Raw genomic sequence first — 25,951 nt, 5'->3', positions numbered from 1 at the left:
AGTACAGAATGTAGTGTAGTAATGAGGGGCAGAGTAGGTCACTGATTCACAAGATCGATATTGAATGTTTTTGTACAGTATGTCTACCCATCCACTCTGTTAATGCAACACAATACTGCTACAGTTTTGTACTTTGATGAAGGGCAGTTACAAAAGACCTGTGCTACAATCCTCTGCAACATAATTTGTAGACCACTTAAATGCTGTGAATTTGCTTTCCCGGTCTTTCATTAATTATTATTATTAATTTCTTAGCAGACTTACAATTGTTACAAGATATCACATTATTTTTACATACAATTACCCATGTATACAGTTGGGTTTTTACTGGAGCAATCTAGGTACAGTACCTTGCTCAAGGGTACAACAGCAGTGTTCCCCACTTGGGATTGAACCCACGACCCTCAGGTCAAGAGTCCAGAACTCTAACCACTACTCCACACTGCGGGCCAAACTGAATTAGAGAACAGCTTCATTCCCTTTTTTGGCATTCTATGTTTTTGCATCCAAGAGGAACTTCAGTGAAGTAATTTGACAAAACGAAAGTGCAGAACAAATAATGCTACCTACTTCTGTATTTCATTTATTTTTGTCAAAATGTCAGCAAAAAAAGACGCATATGCAATATTTTCTCATGCTTGCAGTATACTGAACAACAGTAATGCTGAACAATAAAAAAATATAACTGGCTCCAGCATATTACATGGCATATGTATAGATCCCACTGTTGTATCTAAAAAAAGGGGGGGGGGGGGGGGGGGGGGACGACCGCAAAGGGAACTCTTAAAGTTGTCTTTATCTTTCTGTAAAACATTGTGGTTCAAATTACAGGTCCTCAAGGGGGCCCACATTTCTGAAATACAGCCCGCTGCACTAATTATCCAGGGTGCAGAGGAATGCAAGTTAAAGTCTGCAACACCCACTGTTTCTTAGTAAGAAAACAGCTATATCCCCAAAGATGTTCCTCTGTTGTCTATTCAGCTCTGTTAAGGTCCACTTTAACCCAAAAACCCTCCCTTCAGGATTTGTTTTATATGCAGTGCTCTATTATTTTAAAAACTGTAGAAAACTAAACATCTAAATACACACAGCATACTTTTAATGAACATCTCTTTAAAACACCTAAAAAGGACAGTGAAGTGGGGCCATCACACACCAGAGGATGCAAACATTAAAAATGACTCATAATTGTTTTAGGAAAAAAAAACAAAAACATTTGCTTCTCCATTCTCTTTACTCATATAATTGCGCAAAGCAAAAGGGTGGTTCAGGCAGATAACCCGGCCACTCAGTCATGCAAAGAGATTAACAGCTCAAATAAACCTCCAGCTTCACCCTTAGCCTACCCTGACTCTCAGCTCAACAGCTTATGGGCATGTATTTGCTGGGCCAATAGCCACTGCGAAATACAATTCCCCTTCACAGCTATTTACTATTATGCTATTGGTCTATACAAGGCATAGGTATAACACTGTCAACAAGCATGCCAGTCTCCCTGACCTATATTTACGATGTGCACATGTACAAATGTAATACTGATGTACAAGCAGAAGGACACATGCCTTTATATCATCATATATCCCCAGATTATGATACTCTCAAGAGCTTGTGCTAAAGTATTATGTTTCATCCTAATTGAATAAGCACTTCTCTAGATATATCTAAAGACTTGTGAGACTATGACAGAGAGACAGACAAACAGGGTGCCTCCATATACCCCAGATTATGTTAAATAATGTCCTGAGCAAGTTTCATCAGAATTTGACAAGGGGTTCTCTAGATGAATGAAAACATGTACAAGTGACATACAGACAGATGTTAGTAGTAGTTTTTTTTTTTTTTTTTTTACTGCAGTGTGAGGTTTTGCCCGAGCTCAGGTGACATGAACAGTTGGGTTTATCTCTTATCTGTGTCAGGATGCTCTTCCCCAGATAAGTCTGCCTTATGTTTCAGGGCAATACTCCTCACAAGTATGATTGTAGTGATAAACTATTGCCTATTTATGTTGTCTTAACATACTAACTGGATTCCCAGGCAAACTCACTGAACTGTGAATTAAATACACATTCTCTTGAGTGTCGAGGCTCAAGGCAAAACGTTTTAGCTAAAACATTTGGAAAACCTTCACAATATGCTTAATCTAAATTGAAATTGTCAAAATGCATTTAATACAGTATGAGTTGTGCCTACAGCACACTTTCTGTTCCAAAATAATGCTTACTATGAATCCTGATTTATGCATTGTCTCTGCAGAATAATTGGGCAATCTTTGTATTGTTTTAAATTGAATTACGGTAGTGTTCTTTTTGAAAATGTAATACACATTACATGGACTATAGACCCCACCCCACATTCAGTATACAGTATAATAAATAATGCATTAAATTGACACCAGGGGTCAGAAGATGATAATGTTCTGTTGATTAATAATAATAATACAAAAAATATATCAAAATCAGCAGTGTATTACAGTACAGGATCTTCAGATTTTCTTCTTTCTGGTACAAACTGCACATTCAACTTTGGAGTACCATTTTAAACACATAAAACAGAAACATAGCTGAGTCCCATTGTCGACCTTCACATTCAAGCATCAAGATAAAATTGTGAAATTCCACAGAAGTCCAAAATGTGCCTCATTAAATAATGTGTTGGCTGGAGATACCCAAGTGAAACGCTGAGTTATTTTACACTGTTCCACTTCCAGCTCTGCCCGTTTTACACAGTAATGGCACGACCAGAGCACATGGACATAATGTGATTTACAGATAGTTCTTGTATCTTTTATCCAACGGGTCCAGTTGATGCCAATTTTTTATTTTTTTTTTCCAGCGAAGAGCACTCCTCTAACAACCCAATAACTCCAGCCTGCCAAGTCAAACACCAGCCACCTAAAGGTCAGACCATAATGGCATGAACCAGGTAGAATCCTCCTAATAAATTGGATGAAACCAGGCTTAAACTACCGGTGGAAACTTCAATAACCATTCCACAAAGAAATGGACTGATAATGTCAACATGCCTTAACCATTGCATTGTGAAATAACCATAAGCACTGTATTTACAAAGTAAATATATCATAAGAATAAAAAGGCGTACAGTAACACCATAATCACTTGCCTAATTTAATATCACTGGTTGAGATAGTAATATAATTTCAGCAGAGTTTAAAGCTCATGGTTTTACACTTTTGCCTAATAGGAAATGCTGTGCTTACGCTTTTAATGTTAAGGTTATGACTATGGCTCTGGTATAGAGCCATAGTCCTCTCTTCTTCGAGATACTGTCTGTCTACGGTGGTTGTCAGGCAGCGAGACCTATATTGTCAGGACGAAAGATATTATTAGCCTCACTGTCATATTGTATTTCATAATGTCTATGTTTCATTCTAATTGTAGCTCAGGAAACGAATTAGTTCAGGAAAACAAATTGGTTTTTGAGCACCATTTAATGTAAAGACATTTGTTTAGATTATACTTTTTAAAACTGCATTTAATCCTTCTATAATACCACTTTGAGGTCAACTCACTGAAAATGTGCAATAGAGAAGCAATTTAGGTTTCCATCTACACAGGGAAGGCGGACGGTTTTTGTGGGCCCCGGTCAATGGACCTCCAGTGGGCCCCCTCGTTAAACCGGACATGTCTGGAGGGAGACGTGAGTTGTCAGATAAAAAAAAAAATAATAATAATTGTAATAAATACAGTAGTAAAATCAAATGAATACCTGTAGCGCACTCTACCAGTAACACAAAATAAATCATGCTGATGCATTTTACATATTACTGTACAGTATGAAAATAGTGTAATGAAGACACTTGTCAGGAATCCAGATTAACACAGCAGGCTCTTTTACACTCCTTCTCTGGAACCGACAACAAAACCCACAAACAGGTCACCGCGCTACCGAAATACAGTCCTGGCGGACCTGGTTGGAGACAAGCCTACCTACAAATAATAAACATTTGGATATATTTATTCAAATAAGGCACTGAAGATAACCGATAAAAATACAGACAGAAAACAACCAATAAACTACACAACACACACACACACACACACACACAGTCCAGATGCCTGCAAGGATCCAATTGAGATCAAAAGAGCCCACCATATTTACAATGGATCCAGTGCCCAAGGAAACAAGTCATGCACGCTGGTACAACGACAGGCAAGCTATCCTAAAAGCGTTTAAGCAACCGGGCACCCAAATCATGCAAGGTCAGAAAAGGGTGCTACTGTTTCTCGACTACTCTAACCACACAGCGAAGCGTAGGAACGACTTCACACCTATCCAGACGTCCTTAAGGCAGGCAGAAATCCAGCGAAGCTTTCATACACACTGGGCAGTTCACTATATACAACACTCCTCAAGATGCCCAGCGCTTTGTTTCAGATTTTCAGACGCAGAATGCCTTGTCTACGGAATAGGATAGCCTTCTCGTACAACTGGACTTTTGATTACAATGTAACTATGGGGATGTAGTTTGTAATGCTTGCTATTTGTATTCTATGGCCATTATTGTTGATGCTGTTAGATTGCTATCTACCTGAACTTTCACTCTTTATATAAGGGCAGCAGTGTGGAGTAGTGGTTAGGGCTCTGGACTCTTGACCGGAGGGTTGTGGGTTCAATCCCCAGTGGGGGACACTGCTGCTGTACCCTTGAGCAAGGTACTTTACCTAGATTGCTCCAGTAAAAACCCAACTGTATAAATGGGTAATTGTATGTAAAAAATAATGTGATATCTGTATAATGTGAAATAATGTGACATCTTGTAACAATTGTAAGTCGCCCTGGATAAGGGCGTCTGCTAAGAAATAAATAATAATAATAATAATAATAATAATATATTTCTATGGGCTTTTGGGTGTGCGTTGTCCCATCTGGGTTTAAGATCCACAGTAGCTTTTGTTTGTTTTCTTTTCGCTAGCATAAGTGGGGTGGCAGCATGATTCCCTGCCTGATGCCCCAACCAGCTGGCATCTTAGATGTAGTTGTTTTTTCATTGTATTGTTTGTTTCTATTTGTTTTCAGTTTGTGTGCTACCTGCAGCCGCACGGGGGTCTATTATTGTGGCTCTGCTGGATTCCTTAAAGACAATTGCACTCCTGTTACTGTCTGCATATTGTTTGACTCCTTTTTGTTGCTGTTTTTAGCTTGCACGATGCCTAGCCCAATTTTGTGAGTTTTATATACCAGGTGACTATGTGGGGGCTCTTATTTGTCTTATTGTAAGATGTTTTCTGAATAGCTACATTTAGCTGGTGCAGTTTGCAAACTGGATCACCTTTTTTTATTTCTGTCTGCTGTCTACATAATATATTGTAGAGATACTCAGGATCTGGGGAGTTGGTTATTTTCAGCTGAATCCTTCAGACTTCCTTAATGACTATCCATTACATTTCATCTTGGAACATGTGTGGTTTAAATACACTCATTAAGAGAGCCAAATGCCCGGATCTCCTCCACCGCACGCATGTTATTATCAAGCTCATTCAGGAGATCCATCTTAAATCTGCCGATGTACACAGATTCCAAAATAAACATTATAAAATGATTGCCTACTCTTGTGCCTTGAACAAATCAAAAGGAGAACTGATTGTAGCCGACAGGAAGCTCAAGTTTACTGTTGATGTGTCTGGGGGTGATTCTCTGAGGCTAGACTATGCTTTGCAACGATTACTTTGAATGACCTTAAATCGTGTCTTGCGTCACTATATGCACCCAAAGTATTCGATCCCCAATTCTTTGAAAATGACTTAAACTGTCGCAATTCCATGATGCTGCAATTATCCTTGGGGGGGACTTTGTCTGTTAATCCAACACTCGATATGTCACAGAGCACTGAAGTCTCCCTTCCCCCCACTTCCAAGTATTTTCAGTTTTGCACAGGAGTTGAATGTATGGGATGCATGGAGAGTGAAAAACCCGAATGTTAAAGATTCTTTCTGCTTTTCTCATCGACACAAAACATATTCCCGCATTCCCAGGCTTCACTTATCTGTGTATTAAAATACACCCTAATTTCCAACAGATTTGTAAAGACCATTTGACAGCTGTTTTGGTAGAATTTCTATTATCTTCATCTTCTATCTTCCTCACATTCATTTTTTATTCTCCATTCTAGCCATATCACTCCCACACAAATATTTGGAAGAAATTGACTCTATGTGTGCTGGCTTTATTTGGAATGGCAAGCATCTAGGAATTCATTTAGCGATTTTATAACACTCCAAAACACTTGGTGGTTTAGCCGTGCCAAACTTTAAGTTTTACTACTGGGCTTTTCAAACTTGGCTGGACCCAAGTGTCCTGGTTTCATGGCGTTCAATTGAAGAGGCTATGATTAAGCCAATTGAACTTCAGGATCTCCCATTCTCTGGCCTCAAAAATAGGGCTCTTTCTCTGCGAATGGGCCCTATTATTGCACACTCTTTAGACATATGGAAAAAGTGCAAAGATTCCTTGGAATCTCGCAACTTTCATAAGCTCTCTCCCATTTGGAACAACCTCCTTCTTTTGACAGGCTCACAGCTATTTAATTACCCACCCTGGTCCACTAGTAATATTCATATTTTAAATGATATTTTTGATGATAAAGGCATGCGCACATGCCAAGATCTTAAAAACGTACTCACTTCCTGGGTCTCTTTTTTTTTAATCTTAGTCTTTGCTCAGCCCTTCATGCCTATGGGGTTCCATGGCATACGACGCTGCCCATTCACCCTGTAGCTCAATTCTTTAGTTCAACAGCCACCACAAGAGGTCTCGTATCCTCTCTATATAACCATTTCATATCTCATAATACTAATTCCCTCCCGGTGACTATTATCTGGGATACAGAACTTGGCAAGCTGGGAGTCAACCTCGACTAGAATAGGGTGCGAGATTATATTTTGACATCCTCCAAAAATCTAGCACACCCGTTTGATTCACTTGAACACAGATTTTATGCAACGCCATATAGGTGGTTCCAGATGAACCTCTGTCATGGGTGCACTCAGGGGACAGTAGTTACTTACCTACACATGTTTTGGGAGTCTCCTATCATTATAAGCTTTTGGGCATATGTAGTTACTGTGTTATCTAAATTAATTGCCATAGAGGTGCCGCTGACTCCTGAGTTGCTCCTTCTTGGCGATGACTCCCAAATTGCCCTTAATCTTCTCACAAGATGACTTTTGCTAGCAGGGCTAATGGGAGCTAAGATGTCTATTTTAAGGGGTTGGGTGGAGTCTGGGTTATCACTTAATCAATTTTGGTTATACACTTTTCTAGACACTTATGGAAAGACCCACTGTAAAATTGCACCAGGCCAGTGCAGTCACGGTGGTCGCATGGTCAACTGCGGTCTGCAATATTAGAGATATGATTCTTAATATATTGTTTCATTTTGTTTACCATGTCTGTTTTGTAACCTGCTTTGACCCCCGTTTGTTTCTAAATTGTAATGCTTGTCTTAAGAAAAATGTAATAAAAATGTGATAAAAAAAACTCTTAAAAACATGGTAATATGTTTACGTGCCCAACACCAAAGACAAGCATAATATTTAGAACGGCTTTTAGAAAGGTTTTTGGTAAAGCAAGAAGGTGACCTGATAAAAACATATGATTCCAATGACTTATATCAGATCTGCTGTCTGCAGTGAGAGGAGGCTGGGCAAAGAAAGTTTTTCCTCATTTCAAAAAGCCAACAGGCAGAAAGAGGATCTAACTCAATACGATAACTACAGGGGAATTATTAAATTTCAATATTGAAGCAAACATAACTTTAGTAACAAATAAGAGAATTTTGTGGGAAAGTACTTTGCCAACAGTGTCCTCCTGAGAAATGAGACAGCCCATTTGAGACAGAAGCACTCTGGGGGCGCAGGGGCTGGGGTACTCCAGGGTACATTTCCCAGAACATTCCACTTTTCTCACATGATAGTTCTGTCACTGGACAGTTTTATCTCCTTCACAGTTTTTTCTGACGATCCAATGTGACTTACCACATGGACCATGTTGAGTATAGAATGCATGTGCAAACAAGAAAACTAAAGTAGCCACTTCAACCTGTTAGCCTACAAAGGATATGGATAATGGGTTGGTTTCTTTTGCCATTTTCTTTGCAAATGTTTCTAGCATCTTCTTCTTCTTCTTCTTCTAAACAACATGATTTATTTAATTAAACAATCCTGTTACGGATTAAGTCCCCAGCCTTGGATTTATCAAGTCCTGAAATAATGAAATTGACAGCGCTGAGTGAAAGCATCTGGCTCATTTAAATAGGTTGGATGTTTTCCAGATCCCTGGTGCATTGCATTACCTAATGAATCATCTGTGCCTGCAACAGATTATAATACATTCCAGAACACTCCTTAAGAAAAGAAAAACAAAGAAAAATAATCCACACATTAAAAAAATACATTCCTAGCATATCTTTAGAAAGAGTACAGGGTCAAATCCCCTTCAGTTAAGCATTGTCACGGTCGACTCCACCACTTTTAGAATGTCATTACTCTACCTTGTAATACTGTGCTTAACTTAATTTTCTTTAATGGCATACAGTATATGTAACAAACCCATCTTTTCTCTATACTCATTAAGTGGGGCCATACTTGCAATCTATAATTAAATTACAGGTTGCACAATGACTTCAACCTCAGTTAATGTATAACACTGCAATTCATACACTGGTACAGTAGTAACATATCAGTTACACAAGCAGATGCTGAATAGCTTGTGCTGCAGCTTAAACACAATGTTCTGGACTCAAATGACCCTGGTTAGTACCTCTGCAGTGCTGTAAGAAATATGTCAAGTGTGCTGAATGGTGATCTAGAACCGGTACACTCATCAATCGCTGATTAAATGGCAACACTCTGCTGTATGTGGCATAATAAGACTGCAATCAAATTACATTTTACCTATTTGTTTACATTCACTTTCACTGTATTTGAAAGTAGTTACACTATAACTACACACCTACTGTATATTACTTAGGTAATAGTATCACAGATTACAATACAGGAGAATGCATTTTAGTGTGTATGTTTAATGAGTGTAAGCAATTGCCTGCATTGCTCCTTTCCTGGACTATATAGAGTTGTATTTGATATTTTATTTGTAAACACCAACTATCTCAAATAGTTGAAATATATATATATATGTGTGTGTGTGTGTGTGTGTGTGTGTGTGTGTGTGTGTGTGTGTGTGTGTGTGTGTGTGTGTGTGTGTGTGTGTGTGTGTGTGTGTGTGTGTTAAACTGTTCCCAAATAGTTAATGAATAATCAAAAACTAAAACCTAATTATTACCCTAAATGTATAATTATGTACCAAGTCTTGCAATTACCACATGGTGGTTGAGGAGGATTTCTAACAAGGAAAATGCTAAACATGTTCAATTCAATAATTTCAAAACAGGCCATTAAACCAGTGGTTAAAGATATTTCATTGTTTTCAAATATACACCAACTGAAATAAAATATTCAAATGTTTCAATTAATTGATCAAATTAAATCTAATTGCAATAGAGCAGTTTCCAAAAGATAACTGAGTGGTTAACAAGGACAAGACTATAGATAATAATTAGGCTGCTGTGTGTTACAGTTACATGTTTATGAAGAGTTTAAAGTATTTCAATGTGTTTCAACTACTTTACTCATATTTAAATATTTTCAAATAATAATTGCTTTCCACAAACCATATTTAAATATTTTCAAATAATAGTTACTTTCTGCAATCTGTATTTAATTATTTTCAAATAGTTACTTTTCACAAACCATATTATAACTATATTTATCCCAGGTCTGCTATATATATATATATATATATATATATATATATATATATATATATATATATATATATATATATATATATATATATACACACAAACTAGATATTTATTTTTACAGCTAAGCTTATATTTATCATACACTGTACTCTTTCAAGCTAAGGCACATTGTTTAACTATTAAAAATGGGAAACAAATTTGTATAAAACAGTTAATCAGATTTGACACAAATTCCTATAGGAGTCTAAAGTGGAGAAACCAAATGGTGCTGTAAAGTGTGACAGACAGACACTATATCTGAGTAAAGGTCCAAAATGTCATTGAGGGCCCAAAAAACACTATTCTGACTGTATTTCTACATCCCTCTTTAAAATAACCACACACATACTACAAATAAGACAAACACGCAAAGTAATTCATGCAGCTGAAATGTTCTCTTTCCGTCTGAAAAAGATTTCTAGATCTGATAACTAAACTTGTACCAAAGCATGCTATTTAACACATCAGCTATCAACACCAAGCAGTCTAAAATATATGTGCTTGAAATATTAGGTATCTGATCAGGGTAATACATTTGTCAGGCCATGAACTCCAATCTAGCAATCGGCTTCATTGCAACAATAAAAACAAGGACATTGTGAAGTCAAAATTTTGTAGACAGTGTACAGTAGATTAAACAGTGTGACCTTTACAGATCTTGACATGTTTATTAGAAAACAGCATACAGAAGTAATCACAGTATTTAACACGGTCCAAAGGGTCAATATGCCTCATTTATAAGCCTCTTTGGCAAAGTGTACATAATAGCCATTTAGAGTCTGCAAAGCAAAACATACAATGAAGTAGAGCTGTGCAGATTTGACAGTTCATTATTTATGTTTAGGAGCTGGTACTGGTTTTGTATTCTAAATATAGTAGTATCAATCAACTTATTAATAATACGTATTAAAACCATATTAGTATGACATATTGCTTACCTTTCCACTGCTCTTACCTTTTCACTATTCTCAAAAAGAAAATGACTAATGTGCAGTGAAAGGGTAAATAGTGGCATATGGTGGTGACCGTGTTTGTATATTGTGGGTGTATTAAGGACTGTGTTTATTGTTTCGGGACTGAACCCCAGGGTTAAACTGAGTGTACTACCATGCATTATTATTTACCGTTTGTCATCAGACTTTGGATTATAAATAAAACACCATTGCACCTGGATTATCGTTGTCTGTCTGTTATTGATCACTGCATCACTCCTGCACCTGCACACTGTTAACCACTTTGCCACAGTCCTCTATTAAAATCAACATCAAGAACAGTGTTTATTTCCCACATGCAAAGGTGTCTGCGGTTTTATATGCAGTATTCACCACGTAAAATATACTTTTCTCTGACGCTAAGAACCAAAGCTTTCCTGCAATAATGAAATAAATTTTTAAAAAAAACATACAGAATACAACATACAAACATACTTTCTTCACACTATGACCACTGTCTTACACATAAGATAGCAACTGTCACATACTTTATAGTTGGACTGAACTTATTTTTGATATTCAGTTACCATTTTACAACAGTTGGCAGGTAGAAATTTAAATGTTATAAACTACAGCATCATTTGCTATTGAATTCCAATGAAACAATCTTGAATTCATAATAACGGATATGAGCAGCCAAATCCCCAGCTTTATTATTCAGAAGAACTCACATGCACTGCAAACCACTGTATTCAGATCCATGGAATTCACCATGAAGTAGTAATTACTTAATTTGAATTTGATGGCAAATAATGAAACTTCTTTTGAATACCAAACCACCTTAGTTGTTATCCATGCACACCATATAAGGACATTAAACGTAACTCTAAGAGACAGTTCATTTTAGAAGATTTACAGACAGTTTGGTTTTCTCTCACACCTATGTTTCACCACAAGGCTTCATTACAGCAAGCCATAGACAACGACACAACCTTATGAAATTAACTAACATTTTCTTAGCAATGCCATTCAAACACTTTTATTAAAATACTTTCAAAGTCAAAACATATAAATCTTAGTTTGGCATATCTTAGAATAACATTTAGAAACCTGAACTCATGCTTCAGCTAGTTACAATATTGCAAACCATTCAAGCCAAGAATGCTTCTGAAAAGACTCCTCTGGGTTGATGTTCTGAAGTGAGACAAGGAATCAAATTAGTGATTAACTGTGCAATGAAGGTTGTGCAAACTCATTTGCTAGAATGGTAGTTATATGTATCTATATGAATGTACCAAAATGTACACTTACTTACACTACATGCATACTCAGGTATATCTATGAAGAGTTGAAAAGGGTACTACCACTGTCTAAGATCCCCAAAGGATCTACTAAATTGAGCATTCAACAGAAATGTGTTGCCGGAGCTAACTAATTGAAATCAATTTTCAGGAATGGCTCCAAGACCATTACAAACCATATAGATAGGGTGATTTAAGGTGATATTATATATAATCCTCTTGTCAGTCCTCACTTACAATACTATTTCATATTTTTGTTACAACAAAGAAGGGTGACCAGGTTGGTCCTGTGTTTAAGGTGTGTGGTAGTGAAAGTCTATAAAACCGATTGAAGGACTATTACAGATGTTTTTCATGTGCTTATCAGCTAAGGTTCATCTTAGAGTAAGTATGCAAACAACTTTAACTTTATTCAGATGAAAAGCATTCTTTAACAACAGTTAAATGAAGTGAAAATATGCAGCAACGTAAACTAAATACACCCCAGTCTATTCAAAGGACTACTTGGCTGAACACTTGAAGGGTTTAATATTGCTGTCTGTACGCACTTTACAAATGGATGAAGTCTCTTAGTCAAATTACATTATAAGCCTTTATCAGCTATTGACCTTACTATACACTTATGGCACATCAAAGGGCAGTCAAGTGATGAGCCCAAGATTGGTGTTTGCATTAACAAGGCAAACACATGTTAGACTCTGCCATCTATTCCACTAAGTATTATCTACAACAAACTGTTTTCCTTGCCATGTTCCGTCTCTTCTACTTGAGTGTAACATATATTATTGCAGAAGAAACAAGACACAAATGGGTGCTCATCACATAAAGCTCAACAAGGGCCCAGGAGTGGTTTAGAAATAAATGTTAAATTGATCAAATGTAATACAGTATGTTTAATATATACAGATACCATCCATGCTAACCACAAGGTCAGGGAGATTAATCTGGGGATACAGTCAACACTCGGATATACGACACTCAGATACACATCAGTCGCATTTTACCGTCCTTGTATTAAGAATAAAATCAATCCCCATTATATATATATATGTAGCCAATCTCTTTTGGCAAGTGATATTTTCAGAATCATATCGTTCTGAATTAAAATACTACTTCTATTGAAAATATAGTACAACAAAACCAACGACAGTACATCTAAATGGAAGCCTACTTATTTTTAAACACTGCTCTTTCAGCTATGTATTTTTGACATTGTATCTTTTTTGTGTTCCCTGAAAAAACTGACACGTTTTTGTCTTTTACTGCTGTGTTATTCCCCCAACTCATGCGCTAACTAATTTAAATGAAAGAATTAGCGTCTCCCTGTACAGCTCCTCGACCCAAGTCATATTTTTTCTTTCCGTACAAAATGTGTGTGTGTGTGTGTAGGGCAGGGGGATGTTTGGGTGGTAGGGGGCAGGTTACAACGTGCTTACTTACATACACATCAAATCAGATGAAATAATCAGATATGCGTCACACTCGTTAACCGTGACTGAAGTCAAAATTTTATAGGGTCGGATATGTGAGTGCTGACTGTAGTTGGTTTCATTGCACTACTAATGGTCATAAGCTCAAGAGTGAGTTTTGAAAAAAAGAACACAGGAAACCAAGTTGACAAACATTTTGGATAATGTCTACATCAGTATTATGAGTACTGAATGAGTTAGCCAAAGCACTAGTCTACTTCTCTACATTTTTAACTTTGACTTGAATTTAGAAATCTCTTTTTTTGTAAACGTCCCATGCCTTCTCCAGTGGTGACTGATCACTCCACCCACTTATGTGTGACAGTCACTGTCACATGTACATCCAACTCAAACGAATGTACAAGAAATAAAAAAAACACACACAAATAAATGTTTAATTTAAAAAAAAAGGGAACTGTGTTTTCCTACAAACTTGATACCTTTATAAAATATAAATATTTTGCTCACATTTACCGGTTTCCATTGAGACAGATCTGCTGAGCTGACATACTTCCTGTCCCCCACTTTTGAGGTCAAGAAGAGCACACGTGCTCTATTAGAAACCTCAAAGAGTCTGTTGTCATTAGGATGTTTTACTTTGACTTCCAGGCAGGGGATTAATTTATAAACAAAAAGGTATGGGAGAGGGGATAGCATTTTTGTTTATACACCTTATGTCCTGACCTTGATTTACAGTGACTTCTATATATGCTTCAAGTTCTCATCTGCTTGTGGATCAGGGTTTCGTGCCTTATTGTTGGTGTCGGTAGCTGCATGCCGACCACTGCCTAGCCATGTTTTAACATAATCTTCAGGTTTGAACAATACCAGTGGCAGTTCAACTAATAGGAGTGACAACACTGTTGGTTAAGAACGACATCTTAAAATATATTGTTACAGTACACTTGTCATTCAATTAATGGAATAGGAAAGAATTTATTAATGTGCATGTTGTGTTTTTTCATGCGGTTCATCATTTGAACACTGTTTCATTCTGGGCTGTCAGACAAAAAAGGTACCAGACCTGGCATCCGGTGTGATCCAGCACAATTGAACCCCTGCTTACATGCATGTTACATTAACAAGATGTTACGTTAACAAAATACATTACAAATTGAAGCAAAGTTGCATAACCCCTTAAAATTCAAAGGGAAAAAATGACTTCCATTTGACATGGTTAATGCTTACAGTTAACCTGTACTCCTTCACCCTGGAAGGAACTGTATTATGTTGGCTCTCTGAAGAATCAACATTCAGAGGCAGTCTCAAACATGTTCATTCTGCTGTTGCTTCAAATCTGTGTTTTATTAATACAGGTGGTGTGCAATCAAGCATTGAAAACCATCCTCTGACTAGTATAAAACATTCCCAGCTATTGTGTGAATATGACATGCTGTAGGCCAATTTACTGTAGATCAACCCAACCTTTTCTACAGTTAAAGGGCTCTGTGTGCACCCCCTTTTTGTGTATCTAACGTCTAATCACAATGTATTTGAGTTATTATACTGTACTGAATGTTGGCAATGTAAGTGTTTATGTTTTGGTTTACAGTATACTGGTATATGATGAAGTCAAACACATGACACATCACATGGTTAAGAATGACATTGCCCCATGATGATGTACCTACTTCATTTTCTAATAGTTCCTTAAAAATAGTTGCAACATTTCCTTTCCTTTGTGATCCCATGGTCTGCATAGTTCAAACATTACACCCTCAACCTTTCGCCCTGTTAGTTTTTCACAAAAATGTTACTGTTATATATATATATATATATATATATATATATATATATATATATATATATATATACCACTGTTTATCCAAAGTTTTCTTGATGTAACAAAGATTAATAGATACAACCATCCAACGCGTACTGCACAGTTTTCTTATAGTCATGTGTAGAAATTATGTGTATTATTTAAATGATGGACAAACTACAGAACAAAGATGAATACTACTGCTTATGATTACTCCCATTATCAGCTGATCTTACTGTTTTCCTTTTACTTAGCCTTTTTAAAGCTAGACATTCTATTTAAATGTTCTAATTTTAAATAGCAATATGAAGGAAAAAAAAGACACGTCTAAGCACAACATTTTTCAAAACACAGGACTTATCTTTAGGCACAAATAATGTCATTTTGAAAGCTCCATTGCCTTAGAGCAAAATCGGCCTGATGCTTCTCTAAGAGTAACACATATGTCGGCTCTTCTCTACTTTTTTTAGTTTTGCCATCTCAACAGACATTTCCGTTGAGAATGTGCACTGGGACAAAAAATGTACAAAAAGCAGCTATTTAACATAATCCTAAACAACTTCTCAACTTACTTTTCAACCTCAGGATGTGGTTCACAACGAAGACCCCAATTTTGCTTTACCGGTATCTTAAAAAGTCAGTTGCACATCTGTAGCAATTGCATGAGCATTTCATTTCATGATTATAAGGGTGGTATGTGCATTGTCATGTTAAACCCATTTTAGCTGGACATTTGGTCATCTAAAGATGTGGTTTGCAGGTCCCTATGAAGAAACTACTCCAAGATGAACACAAATGCACTGAGCAGAGTGTAACCAACAGGTTAGATTTCCTGTGTTGAGAGGTTTCTGAAAATATACAAGGGTTATTTTTAGTCCTTTCAGTTACTGACCAAGTTAAACAAAAATGCTTTTTTTCTGTCGGCATGAACATGCAATATAATTGTCCCCTAAATCAAACCCTACTACCTCTTATTGTTCCAATCATATCTCCAAAACGATAATATATTTTAATGATATTAATGTAGCCTAACATACACAGAATTATCAGTCTACAGCACTGTTTTTATGTTCACTATAAATGCATGGAAGTGCATTCATAAACAACAGTGGAATGGCTTATTAGATATTAGGGAAAGGTGCAAGAGGGTCAACTATTTTGGTATAAAATGTGCAAACCACTCAGAAGAAGGTCAAATCAAACCCAACAACTGAGCAAACTCAGTGATATCCACATATGTTAAATGGCTTGATGGCAAAACACAACTGGAGATTTTAATGCTGCATTGGGATGCTCCTGTGAGCAAGGTACTGTACACTGTCCTCTGGGTGCTTTACAGTAACTAGTAGAAATACATTGCAGTTATAGGTATGTGACAGCCACTCAAGATACTGAAAAGTTAATCTTGAAAAAGGGTTTTAATTAAGACTGCATCTCAAAACCGTTTATCTGAAGGTCTTAAGTATAAGCTGTTATAAGGTGCTGCTATACAGCCAGACATACAGCCACTGTGGCATTTACTTTTCTGTGATACTAGCTGGACATGGCTGGGACAGGAAATCTACTAAAAGCAGTTGGCACAGAGTTTAATTTAGTCTGACATGGCGATTTGCATAAGGCTTCAATCGAAGCCTTATGCATACTAAAAAGTCGATACTAAAAAGAAAATGGTTTTGTCAGCATAAAATGCATTCTATCCCAGTAATCACACTTTTTCTGACAAGACATGCTGCACACTATAATAACGGGTTCTTACAGTAGTGACATTCTTATTAAAACAAATACTAACTGGCTATATTTTTAGCAGTTGCGGGTGACACTCATTTTTGTTCACAAAATAGGAGCAAGTTGTTATGTATAAATTGGTTTTGTTATAATCATTGAGTTGAAGTTAAAACAACATGTAGCAATTTTACACCCTGTGTTCCCACTGTACTGTACTGTAACCCTACAATATAGAGTCTTAGCTTATGAGGGAATTCAATCTGGAGAGCAGAGACAGTTGATCACTTTATGTCCAGCCTTAAAATACATATAATTCTGGTTTCATTAGGCATATAACCAAGATGTAAACTTAAAAACTGAATCATTACAAAATGAAATTAAAGCTGTACAATTTATCAGTTATATGAATGCCACAGTAAAGTACTGTACCAGTAATATGAATTACATATTACCTTTACAATCTACAATTCTAAAAGAAAATACGGCAAGAGAGAAGATGTGTTTGTGGTGTTTTCTCTGCCCAGATGAATGTGACAGGATGTATGAGTGAGACCATGACACATGTGTGTGAGCAGGTTTGAGTGGTTGCTTGGAGGAAAGGGAAAAGGAAACATAACCCCCCCCCCCCAGTACACCGAGTAAACACAGCACACATCTAATTCTTTATATATTGTAAAGCTATGAGGAAAGGAGGAAAGGCAGCAGAATTTGAATACAGAAGGGGGGGGGGGGGGGGGGGGTTGTTACCTTGCTCAGTGCAAGTGTAACAGGGTAGACTGGGTATACAGTAAGTGTAATTACCACTGCTCAAAAGAGGCTAATATAGGTCTCTTAACCTGAACTGACAGGCCACAGTTAGAATCAGTAACGGCAGTGCATCACACCACACAGCTCGTCCACATGCTTCTAATAATTTTTTTTTTTATAAAGTATAAAGTATCAAACTTCTAATCATTTTAGATATTTTTGTCTGCCAAATGCTCAGTCAGTCTTTTGAAAGTCTCCATATTTATATTTCTATTTATGTACCATATATTTTATTTTGTGGGCAATACAGTCATTTGATAGGAAAGCTGCTTTCAGTTTGCTTTCTGTGGATTGGCAGGTGTTACGATAACGTAATAGCTAGCTCAGGTATTAGGCATAACAGGCAAAACACATTGCTGCACTCCGATTATCAGGTTTGTATAATTGAGGAAGAACTGCAAAATGCACTTCTGAGGAAGTGTAACTGGTTAAAAAATATGTGAGGTCTAGGGCCAGCATGGTCTGTCAGGACAGCAGTGACTTGTTTTGACAAGGCTGCAGAGTGCTATATAGTTGGAATATGACACTTCCTTGAATCTCTATTCATTTCAAGTTGGAGATAGAAATGTGCAGTCACAAACATTCTTAAGAATGGCCCAGTCTTAATTTTGAATTCTGTTCCTTGTAATGTGTGAGTGTCTACAGTCAGCCCTCTGTGAAAGCATGTCATATATGCTATCTTCCCCAGCGTGGCTGGAAACTGTATTTAAGTATATATAAAAAATACAAGACCTGTGCAACCCTAGTTCAATATAGCATTGTCTTCACTAGAATAGTGCATAAACAGACCTTAGATTGATCATCTTTGTTTTGTCATTTTCTGCACTGCTGCAGATATCAGCCCTGGAGAAATCCAGCCAACAGCTGAGCATAAGGGTCTCTTCCAGCAGTACTTCAATTACCCTGACACACATAAAATGACCAGTTATCCTGAAAGTATCCATTACCCTCTATTTGTTATAAGATATCCAACAGTAAAAGGTGAATCAAACATCCATAGAACTGGAACACTGAAAAGCACTCAGCATCCATTACAAAAGAGGAAATATTGATCCCCCCACCTCCTTCACTAATTGCATTATGCTTAACTGTGGAAATAAAATGGTTGAGCAGATGTTTCACTTTTTAACCCTTAGAGTACTGCAGCATGTACCAAGAGTGAAGTCTTGTATGCTCTATGTACATGTGCTGGTCGACATTACCAAGGCCTTTCTGGATCATGGATTATTTTTATTCAGATAACTTTTGGATGGTCAGTTGTTGTAAATGTATTTGGTACAGAAAATAAACTAAATTCAGTTGGTTCAGTTCAGCGTGTGACCCCTTAGTTATTTCAGAGCGTTGAAAACACAGATCCTCTGCTCATTGTTACCAAAGAGTCTGTGATTCTGAAAAAAGTATTTTTTTGCAGAATAGTGAAAGTTAAAGTACTCCTAATGTGATGCAATGTATACTTGCAGTTTAAAGGCTTCCCTTTCTACATGGTTGCACGATCTGCATTTGATAAAAAAAAATGAAATAATGACTGTGATGTGGTGCTGTTCCAGAAATGCTAATGCTGGTGTCATTAACTTAAACTATTCACTCATGTTAGACACTGACGTTCATTGCCCTCCATTGCTCCATTGTCATGACACTATTGGTTTTGGCTTACAGCAAGTTCAAGAGAAATAAGTCGATTACTATGCCTTTCTATTATCTACCCACTGAAGTAAAGATAGATGTACTAATCTTATAAACGTGAAAGAATAAAAAGATGGCAAATAGCCATGTGAATGTTTGTAAGGAGGCCAGTTGTGGCTCAGCAATGGCAGTTCCGCTTTCTTCTCTCACATCCACTGCCGTATTTCACACAATCAAAGGAAAGAGTGATATAAAAAAAACAGAGGTGCACCTGCTAAAGAGCCCAATGTAGATATATGCGCGAATGCATGAAATGTGCCTTATTCGAAACTTCTTTTTGCATGCCACAATCCGTTTTGTGCTGTGTACAAATATAATGCATGCATAGCACAATTTGGCGGGAGTGGCCGACAATTAGCAAGATCCTGCCATGTTCGAAAGTATGCGCCAAGCACAAAATCAGTTTTGCGAGGCACAAAATAACGCTTTTAAAGAGCAAGCCTTAACTCTGCGCACACCACTCCAGCACTCACTCACTGAAGTGAAATGCAGGTGCATTCCGAGGTACTACAACAATGAAAACACCCAGAGATCATACAATGTTCTGTCCACAACTGTATAAATGGGTAATTGTATGTAAAAAAATAATGTGTAAAAAATAATGTCATTGTATGTAAAAATAATGTGATATTATTATTATTATTATTTATTATTATTTATTTCTTAGCAGACGCCCTTATCCAGGGCAACTTACAATTGTTACAATATATCACATTATATATTGTAGCAAACAGCACAGCACAGATACATCTGTTTGAATTCCGTATCTATGATGGCCCTTTAAATATTTAGCTTATTAGCCACGCTAATGCCTGTAATAATGATAAACATTAGACACAAATGCATGTATGTGCGCAAATTTCATATGCTTAAGCACAAAATTATTTGAACTGCTCCAAAGGCCGAATTTGAATGCAAATGGCTTCGTTTTGCATTACATGCATTTAGCGAAGTACCCTATCCTCAGCAACATTGGCAAAGGGCTGCAGTGCTCGAGGGCTCAATCCATAACATATCCCTGTAGTTGCCTTCTCCAAAGGCTCCCTTTCCTTTTCATGCCATTCACCCAGTAATTCCACACTCAGGTATAAAGACACAGCTGACTTTTCTAAGTATTGTTATTTATTTCTCATTGATATCAGAAGCATACTCTGACACCCACGATCCGCATTCCATGCTATTGACTATGCCATACAGGTGTGGTAGGAGCAGGGGGAGTGGTGAGTGGGGGGCAGTTAAAAGGGGCTTTCAGCAGTATGAGTAAGAGTATGAGTAAGGGATACACATGCGCAGACTGCATCCATAGACAGTGTACTTGGCCGGCTCCATGCTGAGATTCCTGTCTTCAGGGCTTCCGAATAGATTAGTGTTTTCAGCACTGTGGGTTTGTTTTACAGTCCACACTTTTGTAAATATGTTTATGTATAGTGTAAGGAGCACGGGTCAGAGCGTTTCTGTAAAATAAAGAGTGGAGTTTGATGCTCAAGAGATATTTTGTCTGTGTCCTTCATGTTGACACTTATCCAGTTAGCAAGTCGCTACAATATATTTTTATTTAAGTTATATGTTGAATAGCCTACACTATCCTGTGGTCCATTGTGTAATTTCTCAATTTATTAGCTTATTTATATATTTGTGGGGGTGGGCATGCAACTTCGGAGATGCCAATGCTACCGATGTGTGTTGAGCTTTGATTCTGCATTCCATGTGCAGGTTACATTTGAGTGTAGGCTCACCTGTGGAATATTGGTATGTGCTGTACACCTATGATAGGTGCTTGGCAGGATATTGTTAACAGTCCATTGTCATGTAGTATTCCAATTCTGCGCATTCACACGTAACTCTTGTGCATTTCTGCTATATTGGTAATGAACGCGCAGGTGTTTTTGCCAGGCACAAACACATTTGCGAATTGAGCAAAAAACTTATTTTCCAACTTTGCGCAACTGCTTTGTGCCGTGTTGGAAAATATCAGTTTTTGTGCAAAAGCACACATTTTTGCAAGGCACACATTTTGCAAGGAGATTGTGCACTGCTTCGAATACCGGGGCCTGTATCTCCAAAAGAAAAACAAATGCCCAGTCTACATTAGTTTAAGTAAATAATAACTTTTAGTTCGTTAAACAATACTTTATCTGCACATCTCCTGAGAAACTGAACACAAAAACACTTGAGAGTAACTGTTCCACTGTGATCGACCATGTCATACGGTAGGTCATCTCTGTGTGCACATACTGTGAATTGCTGCCACATATACTTCCCCTTTCAATTAAACCATTTTTGTCTATGATGATTTTTTTAATCAGATTAAACCCAATGCAGGTTTAACTGGCTGACACGTTGAAGCAGCCATGGAAACCCTAGAACCCAAGCATGAAGTAGCTTTGTATTGCTGAACAGCTGGCTGAGCTGGCCTTGTTTAGCTGCAGAGCTAAGTATGGCAAAGCTGTATCAAACATCATTACAATGCATGCCAAGGACTTGTGCTTAGGGGGTGGAAGCGTCTGAACAGCAGAAAGTAGTGACGCAGTGTTCACACCAACGCCAACAGACAAAAAGCACAGTAGGTGTGCATGTGCAAATCAAAAGGTTTCTGGATGTAAATGATCGTATCATGCATACAAGTTTTTCAAACTTGGTATTTCAATTTATTTATACCAAAATGCAAAATCAGGTACCACTACTGAGTAGATAAAATACATATTTATCAATCTGATTCTCATGAACATACTGCAAGCTCAGATTTATTCAGTGGGGATCTAACCATGTTTAGAATAAAAACTCATGATAATATGTGTACTTACTCCTAGGCCACATTGTTGCATAAATTAAAAATTGAAGATTTTTTTTTATACAGCCTCTTTTCCAAAATAATGTCATGCAGCAGCATAATGTGTAGTCAGTACTGGGGACTCAGGACATGGGCAGCCACCATTTTTTACTTGTACATGTAGAAACATGCATACTACTAGAAATATTGTTCCCTATTGAAAAACCAGTCATAATACTGTGAATATCAAACACAAAACAACCTTGATTCATTTAACACATTTTTTTAAGTATAAAAAATACAGATATAAAATATTTTCAAACTTGTAAAATAAATGAGCCATAGTTATTTAGATCTCTGAATTAATTTAAAATAAAAAAGTAGTGAATTAAGAATAGGTTGCTCAAAATATATTTATATTTGTTTTACTGGCAAAAGACTCAATACCTAAGGCTCCAATCATCTCATTAAAATGTATATTATCAAACAATCGTTTTACAGGGTGCCAAAGTGTATACAACTAAATCAATATCACAATCCAATACAGCCTGCCATATTATTGTAGCTGGCTGTTATGAAAAGGGACAGTAGGAAAGCTCTTAATTAGCTGGAAGAAACACTGAAATAGTGGATTAGCATTAAAACCTAAACAAAAATACGTTGGAATATACAAGCAATACATATCTTGGAATAATTATAATTAAAACATGGTTTGATTCAAAACACTCATGACTTTCTATAGCTTTAGTTAATTTCATTTTTAAAGCTCCTAAGCTCTGCAGTAATGTTTATATTCATAGGTGTATGCATAATTTGGCATTCAAATCTTTTTTACAGCATGCTGCAATAGAAGGTTTTAGCAAAACCTTTGTATGTTGTAGAGAAAATTAGCATGCTATTGATTACAGATGACCTTGTCAGAACACACTGCACGAGCTAGATGCACAGAAATAAAATGCATGTTTGTTTCAGAAAAAACAAACCCCTTTAAACAGCTAAATAGTTTAAAAAATATAATCTGTAACACTATATGATGTAAACAGCTGTATATACAAAAAAAAATACATTTTAGAAGGGTTGAAGTAGGTGGTGTTATATCTGTTAATATAATACAGAAAATCCATAATTCCACTTACTAGGTGGGGGTTTATAGTCATTTTCTCTGTATAAACTTTATACTAACCCAATGGAAATCATGTATGAGTGTTTAAAACCAAATGCATTATTTGTGTATTTCATTTTTTTAAAAACCAAAATATGACATTTTTGACAGCATATAACAATGGTTTAATGTACATTTACAAGCCCCAACATTTTATAAATGTGTTTAATTTGTCCTTGAAAATAGTTAGAGCAAAATTAACCCAATTGAGATAGATACAAGCCATTATTAGTACAAATTGCCTCGCTATCATAATCAGCTTGTATGGAGTAAAATAAATACTCACTCCTGTATGTTTAAAATAATTGTATACTGTATAGCCAGGACCATCTGTCCAGTAGTGAAACGTAATCAAGGATGCCATTGATAGTGTTTTTGTGTTTTTGTGATGCATGTAGGCCCCAGCTGTACAGCCATAGACAAAGGGCCTGCCCTTTGGGTATGACAGACCCTCATTCAGACAGGCACGGGAATCAGGTGATCTATGAAGAGGTCATTTGTATGATTCAATGGCAGTCTACAAACTACAGCTGGGATACCAGTGCTGGCCAGTGTTGTGGTTCTCCCAAACCATACAGCTGCTATAACTCACAAGCCACATGGGCTCACTTAAAACAGTCCCATATGCCCCACCCCTTCAAATCTGTCCCCATATGTCAAACCAATACATAGCCCACATTACCTACAAGCCAGTCTGTATCACCAGAAGCTGTGCTCATGAAACAAACTGGCCACATACAGAGGAGAACCTGTTTACAGAACCTTTAATTAATGTTCACCTGGGGCTCCATTAAAATACCAGCAGGTGGTAGACAAAGGTAATGTGTTACGCGTTGGACAGATAAAAAGAGTGTTTGAAATTATATTTTGTTCTTTTAAGGCAGTATAAAAAAGCAATTGTAAAGGTCAGAAGAAGGTGTTATAGGGTAGCACTAACAATAACATATTTTTGTGAAATCAAATTTCATGGGAATTATGTTATGTTAATTAACGGAAATGGAATAACATTCTTGAAAACAAATATTCCGAACCACCACAACTTACCCCATTCTGAACCCTAACTAAATTCCCGTCATATGAATCTTTTATTATGTAATTATGATAGACAATTAAACATGCATGAATAACTGTGCAAATGTATCAAATCATGTTGCACTGTGAGACAGAAATGTTGAAAATGATCTTACCTTTGCGAAATTTCGAACATCAAACAAGTCAAAGGCCTCAAACAATTCACTTTTTCTCATCCCAAATATTTCACAGCATGCTAAAAGGAATGTTCTTATATTTTTCAAACACAGGAACTGAAAAAAAAAAAAAAACAGAACAAGAATATCAGTGCCATGGTATCATATTCATGTTATCATTGTGCACAAGGTGAAACTAATCCCACTGAATTAATTTCAGTTTGGTAGAAACCTTTTACATTTTCAAATGTTAAGAAACTGACCTAGAAACCCGTCTGATTTCCTCCTAACTTCGACCAACACCAGCGTGTTCAGTTTCAGTTATGAGGCAAGACCACCAAACCACATAGAAATCTATTTATTGGGTTTAAGTTAATACATTTTGATAATCTTAATTAAGACAACTAAGCAAATACACAGCCAGTCCTAATGAAGATCCACAATGTAGATAACTATATTGTCTGTGGTAGTACAGCAAAGTTCCATTCAAGAAAATGTACTGCATTAAAAAAATTAATTATAACATCTTTATCAGGGTGTGACAGGGTGACTGAGTGGTCTGACGTCACGGCAGAAGCAGGAAGGAAAGTACTGACACCAGGGAGTACTGCAGGTAAAGGTGGCGTTTGCTGTTTTTATTTACAAGTAACAAAAATAAATAAAATATTTAAACAAAAACACACTGTGCTCGCAGAGCAAAATAAAAGGTTTTAAAAAAACAAATCTCGACCACAGAAATAAATAATAATACAACACAGGTCAGGCTGGGCAGATTGCCTTCACTGTTCCTATGTTATTTAAGTTTCGTTTCTCTTTCAATCGCCGTCTTTTTGCTCGCTCTCTCCTCTCTAACACCCACCTCGAACTGAGAGAGCTGCAGGCTTTTTATATTGTGGCCGAGGGGGTTAACTAGCTTGCAATTAATTATTCTATTACTCCTCGGCCACAATCTGCACGAGTTTATTAATTACAATGTGGATGGGGCTTCCCATCCACGCTACTAAATAATAACAAAAACGGCTACGCCGTCACTAACAAAACAAAAACATACGCCGTCATATACATACATAATAATAATACTAATAATAATACAAAATAACACAGGGGCGGAGGGGGGCCCCGTTCTAAAATAAAATAAACAAAACAATGTACGGGGCACCTCGCCCTGTTACACAGGGTGATACATCTAATTCCCCTTGTCTCTATGAGACGAATATTAATAAAGACTCCTGATGTTCGACGTTGAGGTAATCTGCCAAAACAAAGCTTGCTTTCTGATATTACTGTTCCCACTGGAGCTTTCATAGATAGAAAGAGGATCACATAAAAGCAA

General features: G+C 36.9%; 1 protein-coding gene across 3 annotated transcripts in view; it reads right to left on the bottom strand.

Annotated features, from left to right (window-relative positions):
* Positions 1–25,951, bottom strand: part of LOC117410605 (guanine nucleotide exchange factor VAV3) — a 74,430-nt gene that overhangs the window by 36,506 nt on the left and 11,973 nt on the right. For all 3 annotated transcript variants that reach the window (XM_059031689.1, XM_034017277.3, XM_034017283.3), the window contains exon 2: positions 24,619–24,735. In XM_059031689.1, coding sequence (XP_058887672.1) covers positions 24,619–24,735 — 117 coding nt within the window. The remainder of the gene's footprint in view (positions 1–24,618; positions 24,736–25,951) is intronic.

This window comes from Acipenser ruthenus, chromosome 10 (assembly GCF_902713425.1).
Source record: "Acipenser ruthenus chromosome 10, fAciRut3.2 maternal haplotype, whole genome shotgun sequence".
Lineage (NCBI taxonomy): Eukaryota > Metazoa > Chordata > Actinopteri > Acipenseriformes > Acipenseridae > Acipenser > Acipenser ruthenus.
The sequence above is the reverse complement of the archived record's forward strand: the minus strand, read 5'-3'. Positions and strand labels throughout refer to the sequence as shown.